This window comes from Staurois parvus, unplaced genomic scaffold, assembly GCF_062004578.1.
Source record: "Staurois parvus isolate SC_StPar_1 unplaced genomic scaffold, SC_StPar_1.0 ptg000721l, whole genome shotgun sequence".
In the NCBI taxonomy this organism is placed as follows: domain Eukaryota; kingdom Metazoa; phylum Chordata; class Amphibia; order Anura; family Ranidae; genus Staurois; species Staurois parvus.
The window spans coordinates 15,450-26,094 of NW_028318517.1; the positions used below are offsets into that span (position 1 = coordinate 15,450).

Here is a 10,645-nt window from a genome sequence, read left to right on the forward strand (position 1 = left end):
GAACCCTCGCTTGTCACTGGACACGTTCTTATAACCAAAGACTTTAAGTGGACTCATATCTGATTTATCATCACTACTCTTAGCGCTGCGCTATTTTTATGTTATTACATAGAAACAATGGATTCAGTCAGTGTGTGTGTTTCCTACAGATGGATCCAGTCATGGGAACCCACCAGAGAGATGTCCCCGTCCTCTGTATTCCCGGGATTCCACACAGGAAGGTCACACCATCCCTCACCATCATCAGGTAGATGAGGAACAATCACTGGTAGTATCATTAGGATCTGTACATTATCTGCATTGTTACCATTGATGGCATTTTTATTATATATTCAGAGTGGAAACCTGAGAGATCCTAAAGTTGAGGTTAAAGAAGAGATAAAAGAGGAGGAGGATGAGGATGGGGGGATGGAGGAGTCAGAGCTTCTAAAAGAACACAAAGATCTGTACCAGGACACCATGGTGGAGTCATCCAGCTACAGGAACCCATCAGAGAGATGTCCCCGTCCTCTGTATTCCCGGGATTCCACACAGGAAGGTCACGCCATCCCTCACCATCATCAGGTAGATGATGACAATTATTGGTAGTTGTGATTTATACACAGCATGTTTGTTACAATGAATGTTTTATTATATCTTTCAGAGTGGAATCCTCGGGGATGATAATATTGATGTTAAAGAAGAGTATAAAGAGGAGGATGAGGAGTATGGAGTGATGGAGGAGCTTTCAGAAGGACACAAGGATATGATGGAGCCACCTAATACCAGGAACCCACCAGAGAGATGTCCCCGTCCTCTGTATTCCCGGGATTCCACACAGGAAGGTCACACCATCCCTCACCATTACAAGGTTGGTGGGGCGGAGAGCATGGACTTGGGACACTATATGGATTTTTTATGTGACCTTATATTTTACAGATGAGCTCTTCTATCATTCTCTTGATTTAGGGTGAAGATCTGATAGATATAAAAGTTGAGGTGAAAGCAGAAGAAGAAGAGGCGTCTGTGAGGGATGATCAGCAGTCTATGGAGGAGGATGGAATAACGGGGACATTTATAGAGGAGGACACTCCTACAGAGATCAGCACAGGTGGGTCATGAACACTAAATCCATTCCTCCACCCATACTTGTCATGCTTCCCTTCACATTGATCCAGCACCAGGTTTTGCCTCCTGTCCGTGTTGCTCGGGTTCCTGCCTATCCCCCCTGAACCTAGGTATTATCAAGTCTTTGCACCTGTGTGTTAGTGTTCCAGCAACGTGTCTTCATGTGGAAGCCGCACCCCTCTGGTTCCTGTGGTGGTCACTGCCGCTTGAGTATTCCCATATTCTGTGTGCTGTTGGATCCTGTCTTTGTTCTCAGTGTCTTCCCTCTGGCTGTGCAGTTATATTCCCTTTGGTTTCTGTCCGTGGATCCCCTCATTTCCTGTTGCTGTGTGTGTCCTTCTCAGCATTGTTTCCTGTTGTTTGCCTGCAGCCCTTTCCATCTTGCTGAGTCTCTCTCTCTGCACCATTGCTCAGCATCCCTCCCTCTCCTGCACTTTACACGTGTTCCCTGCGTCCTCTCCCCCGGAGCCCCTTCCTAGGTTGCTGCAGTAGGTGACCTTGGTTCCTAGTATCCTGTGTGTACCGCGTGTCCTTCCAGCATGCTATTTGGTTGCACTGTGCCTGCGCGGGTGTGTTAGAGAGCTGCAACCTGGGGGCTGCCATGCAGCACAACATCCACCCCTCCAGTGGCTCTGGTGAAGACCGGATGGCCCCTTAGATCCTGCGACTCTTGTGTGCGGTCACACTGCTCCTGTATATGTGAGGACCGGTACCCAGCTACACCTGTTTAGTTGTTTCCACTGGCCCACTATAGATCCTGAGGTTACAGTCCCAGGTGGTCTTCTCCTCTGATCGTGACAATACTGCTCTCTGATTGGTCCAGAGTAGAGTATCCACTGCAATATCAGCACATGGGACACAATTTATGTATCTAGACTGGATTTATATCGATTCTGGGGTTCAGCTGGCAGCAAAATGTTCATCTTCTACATAGGTGTTGCTCTACCTAGGCACTTGGGGCATGTGTCTTGGGGTTCTTACCAATGGCCAGATCTAGCAAGATCTGCTTGTCTGCTGGCTGTGCCGGGTGGAGGGATATGTCTGTAGTGTCTCAGACCCAAGTCACTGAGTGCAGTCTCAGGAGATGGGAGGCAGCGGTGTGGGATCTCTGCAACTTATCTACAGTACACATTTAATCTTCCACTGATAACTGAATATCAATGTTATGAGTCCTGACCCTTACACTGTATAATTTATATTGTACATTACATACTCCTGGCCCCTGCACTATATACTCTATGTTGTACATTACATACTCCTGACCCCTGCACTATATACTCTATGTTGTACATTACATACTCCTGACCCCTGCTCTATATACTCTATGTTGTACATTACATACTCCTGACCCCTGCACTATATACTCTAGGTTGTACATTACATACTCCTGACCCCTGCACTATATACTCTATGTTGTACATTACATACTCCTGACCTCTGCACTATATACTCTAGGTTGTACATTACATACTCCTGACCCCTGCGCTATATACTCTATGTTGTACATTACATACTCCTGACCCCTGCAGTATATAATCTTTGTTCTACATTACATACTCTTGACCCCTGCACTATATACTCTATGTTGTACATTACATACTCCTGACCCCTGCGCTATATACTCTGTTGTACATTCCATACTCCTGACCCCTGCACTGTATACTCTAGGTTGTACATTACATACTCCTGACCCCTGCACTATATACTCTATGTTGTACATTACATACTCCTGACCCCTGCACTATATACTCTATGTTGTACATTACATACTCCTGACCCCTGCACTATATACTCTATGTTGTACATTACATACTCCTGACCCCTGCACTATATACTCTATGTTGTACATTACATACTCCTGACCCCTGCACTATATACTCTATGTTGTACATTACATACGCCTGACCCCTGTACTATATACTCTATGTTGTACATTACATACTCCTGACCCCCTGCACTATATACTCTATGTAGTACATTACATACTCCTGACCCCTGCACTATATTCTCTATGTTGTACATTACATACTCCTGACCCCTGCACTATATACTCTATGTTGTACATTACATACTCCTGACCCCTGCACTATATACTCTATGTTGTACATTACATACTCCTGACCCCTGCACTGTATACTCTATGTTGTACATTACATACTCCTGACCCCTGCACTATATACTCTATGTTGTACATTCCACAGTCCTGACCCCTGCACTATATACTCTGTTGTACATTACATACTCCTGACCCCTGCACTATATACTCTATGTTGTACATTACATCCTTCTGACCCCTGCAGTATATACTCTATGTTGTACACTACATCCTCCTGACCCCTGCAGTATATACTCTGTTGTACATTACATACTCCTGACCCCTGCACTATATACTCTATGTTGTACATTACATACTCCTGACCCCTGCACTGTATACTCTATGTTGTACATTACATACTCCTGACCCCTGCACTATATACTCTATGTTGTACATTCCACAGTCCTGACTCCTGCACTATATACTCTGTTGTACATTACATACTCCAGACCCCTACACTATATACTCTATGTTGTACATTACATACTCCTGACCCCTGCACTATATACTCTGTTGTACATTACATCCTCCTGACCCCTGCACTATATACTCTATGTTGTACATTACATACTCCTGACCCCTGCACTATATACTCTGTTGTACATTACATCCTCCTGACCCCTGCACTATATACTCTATGTTGTACATTACATACTCCTGACCCCTGCACTATATACTCTATGTTGTACATTACATACCCCTGACCCCTGCACTATATACTCTATGTTGTGCATTACATACTCCTGACCCCTGCACTATATACTCTATGTTGTACATTACATACTCCTGACCCCTGCACTATATACTCTATGTTGTACATTACATACTCCTGACCCCTGCACTATATACTCTGTTGTACATTACATACTCCTGACTTCTGCCTTCCCCCCTCCCCCCACTGCTATATATACACATAATATGGATTCTCTTTTGTTACACCCATTTCCTCCCAGCTGGACATTTTATATCGGATGATGTGATTGGAGCACAGACGTTTACATGGTGATAATAATGTGATAACATCCTCCAACTTTGGACCCTTAAACAGAAAGTGATAATGAGGGCGGAGTCAATACCCCAATGATGGTGGTCTTCAGGATCAGTCCAGTCTTCATCTTGGTTGTTCTCCCCCCATCCTCACTCTCTGACCTCTGGTGGGGCTCAGCCCCGCTGTTCTTCATGACTAAATCATGGACTTAATAATCAAGTGCAGTACTTCTTGTGTTGGGAAGATGGCGATGAGTGATAGAGGGGGTGGGGCCCCTCGTCCTATAATACCCTCATCACTGTCCCTCCTATAAAAGACAGTTCTGGTTGTTTCCTCACTCTCTGACTAAGGTCCATGAATAAAGAAATGACCTGGTAGGAGATCAGAGGAGCCATTTCCTAGTTCCCTTGAGGGTGGAATTGTAAGCTCCTCAGAGACCAAGCTGCCTGATGTGGGCGGAGTCCTGGTTTGGGGGAACCAATCAGCTCCTGTCTAGTAATCCTCTTTGTCTTTGTATTTTAGTCCATGGCCGGGAGATGAGGAAAACCTCCGAGGATTGTCTCACTTTGTCTCCAGACTGGAAAGTAGAAGATGAGGGCATCACACAGTATAGTCCAGGAGAAAACCCGGCTCCCTCCAATGTCCATCCGGCACCACCCAGTGTAGATGGACCATCAGATTCCTCGTATCCTGAGGAACCTCAGACTGTGCGGGACCGGGCCGGCCTTCCAACAGGGAAGAACTTCTCCTGTACTGAGTGCGTGAAGATTTTCTTTTCTAAATTCCATCTTAATGTGCATAAAAGATCTCACACAGGTGAAAAGCCGTATTCCTGTCCTGAGTGCGGGAAATGTTTTTCAAGGAAGTTCCATCTTTCCACACATCAGATTTCTCACACGGGGGAGAAGCGATATTCCTGTCCTGAGTGCGGGAAATGTTTTTCAAGGATGTCCAGTCTGCACACACATCAGAGATCTCACACAGGGGAGAAGCCGTATTCTTGTTCTGAGTGTGGGAAATGTTTTTCAGTAAAGTCCAATCTTAACCGCCATCAGAAATCTCACAGGGGGGAAAAGCCATACTCCTGTCCTGAGTGCGGGAAATGTTTTGTAGAAAAATCAACACTTGTCAGACATCAGATTTCTCACACGGGGGAGAAGCCATATTCCTGTCCTGAGTGTGGGAAATGTTTTTCATGCAAGTCCAATCTTTCCATACATCAGAGATCTCACACAGGGGAGAAGCCATATTCCTGTCTTGAGTGTGGGAAATGTTTTGTAAAAAAATCAAAACTTGTCAAACATCAGAGATCTCACACAGGGGAGAAGCCATATTCCTGTCCTGAGTGCGGGAAATGTTTTTCAGAGAAGTCCAGTCTGCACGAACATCAGAGATCTCACACGGGGGAAAAGCCGTATTCCTGTCCTGAGTGCGGGAAATGTTTTTCAAGGAAGTTCCATCTTTCCATACATCAGCTTTCTCACACGGGGGAAAAGCCATATTTCTGTCCTGAGTGCGGGAAATGTTTTTCAGAGAACTCCAGTCTGCACAAACATCAGAGATCTCACACAGGGGAGAAGCCGTATTCTTGTTCTGAGTGCGGGAAATGTTTTTCAGTAAAGTCCAATCTTAACAGCCATCAGAAATCTCACAGGGGGGAGAAGCCATATTCCTGTCCTGAGTGCGGGAAATGTTTTGTAGAAAAATCAAAACTTGTCAGACATCAGATTTCTCACAAGGGGGAGAAGCCATATTCCTGTCCTGAGTGTGGGAAATGTTTTTCAGAGAAGTCCAGTCTGCGCAAACATCAGAGATCTCACACGGGAGAAGCCATATTCCTGTCCTGAATGCGGGAAATGTTTTTCATGCAAGTCCAGTCTTTCCATACATCAGAGATCTCACACAAGGAGAAGCCATATTCCTGCCTTGAGTGTGGGAAATGTTTTGTAAAAAAAGCAAAACTTGTCAGACATCAGATTTCTCACACGGAGAGAAGCCATGTTCCTGTCCTGAGTGCGAGAAATGTTTTTCAGAGAAGTCCAGTCTGCACAAACATCAGATATCTCACACAGGAGAAAAGGAAAAGGGTCGAAATCCTTTCACCTGTCCTGAGTGCAGGAAATGTTTTTCACGCAAGTCCAGTCTTTCCATCGGTTTTCTCACAGGAGGGAGAAGCCATATTCCTGTCCTGAGTGTGGGAAATGTTTTTCAGATAAGTCCAGTCTTTCCATACATCAGAGCTCTCATACAAGGGAGAAGCCATATTCCTGTCCTAAGTGTGGGAAATGTTTTTCAGAGAAGTCCAAACTTTACAAGCATCAGAGAGCTCACACTTTCCTGTCCTAAATGAAGGAAATGTTCCTCACTGTCTTCATGTACATCAGGGATCCCACACAACCCTGGAGGTGTATTAGTGCCTTGAGTGCGGGAAATGTCTTCTAGATGAATGTTGCTGCCCATCCCAGCTCTCATGTGGGGAAGAAGCACACCCTGATATACACCTCAGATATACTCCATGGCTGATCTTCATCATGGAAGAAACAGTCCATAAGGAGATGAGAGGCCCCCAAAGACATGGATGAAGTGTGTGACCAGGTCGGCCATTGATGGCAGGAGAAGAATAAAAATGGAGTCCTGCCCTGTGATTGGCTGAGTACATTTTGTGGTGGGAGATTTCACAAACACTTGGAGGTCTATGGAGAACAATGTTGGATGGATGTGACCGGCATTCTCCAGCTGGGAGGAGTTTTGGCCGTATTTTATTTCTTATGATCATTGGCTCCATCTAGTGGCCATAATATCATATTGGGCTAGTTTTACTGATGGAGAGATTTCAGAAAAATCACCTCATTGTGGCCACTAGATGGAGCCGGCGATCATAGGAAATCACTGTGTTACTTAACATACGGCCGAATGTTGTCACAGCTGGAGGAATGATTGTCTCATTGGTCCAATGAATGTTCTATAAATAGAGCCCTTGGTTTCCTTCATCAGACACGGCTCCATACTAATCCCTGAGGTCACACTCCCGCACTCTGAGGTCACACTCCCGCACTGTGAGGTCACACTCCCGCACTGTGAGGTCACACTCCCGCACCCTGAGGTCACACTCCCGCACCCTGAGGTCACACTCCCGCACCCTGAGGTCACACTCCCGCACCCTGAGGTCATACTCCCGCACCCTGAGGTCATACTCCTGCACTCTGAGGTCACACTCCCTCACTCTGAGGTCACACTCCCACACTCTGAGGTCACACTCCCGCACTCTGAAGTCACACTCCCGCACTCTGATGCCATTCTCCCTCACTCTGAGGTCACACTCCTGCACACTCCCACACTCTGAGGTCACACTCCTGCACTCTGAGGTCACACTCCCGCACTCTGAGGTCACACTCCCGCACTCTGAGGTCACGCTCCCACACTCTGAGGTCACACTCCTGCACTCTGAGGTCACACTCCCGCACTCTGAGGTCACGCTCCCGCACTCTGAGGTCACGCTCCCGCACTCTGAGGTCACGCTCCCGCACTCTGAGGTCACACTCCCGCACTCTGAGGTCACGCTCCCACACTCTGAGGCCATTCTCCCACACTCTGAGGCCATTCTCCCGCACTCTGAGGTCACACTCCCACACTCTGAGGTCACACTCCCACACTCTGAGGTCACACTCCCGCACTCTGAGGTCACACTCCCGCACTCTGAGGTCACACTCCCGCACTCTGAGGTCACACTCCCGCACTCTGAGACCCATAAAACTTTATTTCGGTGGTATTTATTCACCGCTGGAATTTTTTTTTTTGCTATATAAATGAAAATGTCTACAAATGTTGCAAATAAATAATCTTTCTTCATAAATCTTGGCTAAAATGTATTCAGATATCTTTTTAGTAAAAAAAAAAATAACCAAATTAGTTTATAACCAAAAATTATAATTTAAAAAAAATATTTTTACATTTTTATTTTTTTTTATATTATTATTTATGTTTTTTTTACACCCATAAAGACTTTAAAAGCAATAATTTCTCCTTCTCTCCGGCTGCATTCCTGCAGCCATTGTGTAATATTCATTTATAATATCTATATAAGTTGTGAGATATGCCTGGCAGAGAATATATCCTCTTAATTGGATGTGAATGTGAGGTTTTGACATTGAGTGGTAACAGATGTGAATTATTTGTGTCTGGGTTAGGTAATTAGGAGAGGTTTACATTTATGTTTTCTTTAGAATAGTATGTAATGTATATCTTATTTTGAATTCATATAATGAGTCTGAGAGTTTAAATTGTATTCATAAATCATGTATTCAGACAGCTGTATGTAACATAAGAACTTCAGAGATCTCTTCTTAGAGGGTCCCTGTCAGTCATGGTAATTGGTTAGTAGATTGAATAGAAACACGTGGGTTGCTACATTGGGAGGTGACCAGGGGAGGGGTTAAGGAGCCCCTGAATTTGAAACAAAGGATAATGGGAGGACTTAGTTCCTTGTGCATTTTAACCATTTGCCGCCCGGCCAATGGCCGTTTGGCGGCTTCAAAGTTGCTTCTCCACTCCGGGTGCACGCCATTTGGCGTGCTCCCGCACATGCGCCGTTTGCGCTAATGCAGAGCGGCGCAGCGGCTCGATCTGTCACCGGGCGTGTACCTCGGACACGTCCGATGACAGATCCGAGTACCGGCTCCGTTGCTGGTACCATGTGACCTGCTGTGACCAATCACAGCAGGTCACATGACAGTTGTATACAATGGATGGCTTCATTCATGATGCCATCCATTGTATACTAGTGCCTAGCTGTGAATGCTCACAGCTAATCACATGCACATGTCATGTGATTAGATGTGATCAAATCACAGCTAAGCACAAAAAAAAAAAAAGCTGAATGAATCGATTTCATTCAGGTAAATGCTTGCTTATAGCAAAGTATTTCTTTGCTATAAGCAAATTGTGTAAAAAAAAAAAAAAATACTGATCACTTCCCCAAAGTAGTACAATGTTACTATGGTAAAATAAAAAAAAATAAAAAAAAATATATATATTTTTTTTTTTCATACTGTCACCAGTCAGTGTCCCTGATCACCGCCATGCCAGTTATATGATGACGCTGTACTGCACTGGTGACAGGATGTAAAAAAAAATAGTGAAAATAATTTTTTTAATTTTTTCATTTTCAGAAAAATTATGACAAAAAAAATACAACTTCAAAAAACTCGCCATGCCTCATATGAAGTATGTCGGACTGTCTACTCTGCAAAAAGGGGTCATTTGGGGATATCTGTACCGTCCTGACATTTGGGGGATATCTGTACTGTTCTGACATTCTTGGACCTCAAGAAATTAGATTGGCTGTCAGTACTTCAGGATTGATCAATAATCAGATCTATACCATAGTTTGTGAACTCTATAACTTTCCTACAAACTAAATAATACATCCTAATTTGGGTTATTTTCACCAAAGACATGGAGCAGAATACATCTCGGCCTAAATTTATGAAGAACAATTATTTATTTGTAAATTTTTATAACGGAAACAAAGAAAAACGTGAATTTTTTTCAACATTTTTGGCCTTTTTTTGTTAATTTAGCAAAAAATAAAAACCCCAGCGGTGATTAAATACCACCAAAAGAAAGCTCTAGTTGTGTGAAGAAAATGATAAAATTTTAGTTTGGGTACAATGTTGTATGACCGCGCAATTGTCATTCAAAGTGTGAGAGCGCTGAAACCTGAAAAATGGCCTGGGCAGGAAGGGGGAAAATTGCAAGGTATGGAAGGGGTTAAGTACGTAAGACATTCAAGGAACAGGGTCACTTGCTGACTTCTTCTCTTCACTTCATTCAGACATACCTACACTTCAGACACACAAAGGAGCACATGGCATGCTTGAACAAAGGACAACACATGGCCACTTCTTAGGAGCATGTCTAGGCCAGGATCCTTCTCAGCTGAACAAAGGAACTACATCTTTCTTCTTATATCTAAGGAACAAGCAACAAATATTCTTTATTTTTATTTCATTTTAAGCTACATATCTTTTTGTATCTAAATTTACTGTTTTTATATTGACTTTGTATTTTTTGGTGTGTGATCAAATAAAGTCACACTGCTTTTTCCTAACTGGCTTCCAAAAGGATTTCTTCCCACAACCATCTACTAGTACAGGAATACTAATAGAGTTTTTTCACAACTCTTAAATTCCAACACATTGAGAAATACTGTGAGAGCTGTGATTGGTCAAGTCTGTTGGGAATAGCCCTGTACCATGTGACCTCGGTGATCATTCACAGATTTCACTAGTAGTAAGCAATGATATCAGGAAGTGACATCTTGCCTACTACTATTCATGTGATCACTTGTCTTCTGTTCATTGGTCTTCCCAGTGAATGGCTCTGCAGGGAGGGGGGATGTCAGGACAAGTCTGATGATTGGAGGAGAGAAGACTGAGCTCCCAGCACAGCTACAA

At 44.0% G+C, this 10,645-nt stretch overlaps 1 protein-coding gene across 1 annotated transcript; it reads left to right on the top strand.

Annotated features, from left to right (window-relative positions):
- Positions 1-312: 312 nt before the first annotated feature.
- Positions 313-10,299, top strand: LOC149445390 (uncharacterized). The gene is made up of 4 exons (XM_089653823.1): positions 313-564; positions 644-850; positions 949-1,090; positions 10,024-10,299. The coding sequence occupies exons 1-4, from the start codon at positions 313-315 to the stop codon at positions 10,203-10,205; spliced, it is 783 nt and encodes a 260-aa protein (XP_089509949.1). The 3' UTR covers positions 10,206-10,299.
- Positions 10,300-10,645: the final 346 nt, after the last annotated feature.

What these genes read in the sequence shown, in the direction of transcription:
- LOC149445390 (XM_089653823.1), top strand. Translation starts at nt 313, where the DNA reads ATGGCATTTTTATTATATATTCAGAGTGGAAACCTGAGAGATCCTAAA. An exon ending in CCATCCCTCACCATCATCAG is followed by an intron (nt 565 to 643) that starts GTAGATGATGAC and finishes TATATCTTTCAG; the next exon opens with AGTGGAATCCTCGGGGATGA. An exon ending in TCCTACAGAGATCAGCACAG is followed by an intron (nt 1,091 to 10,023) that starts GTGGGTCATGAA and finishes CACTTCATTCAG; the next exon opens with ACATACCTACACTTCAGACA.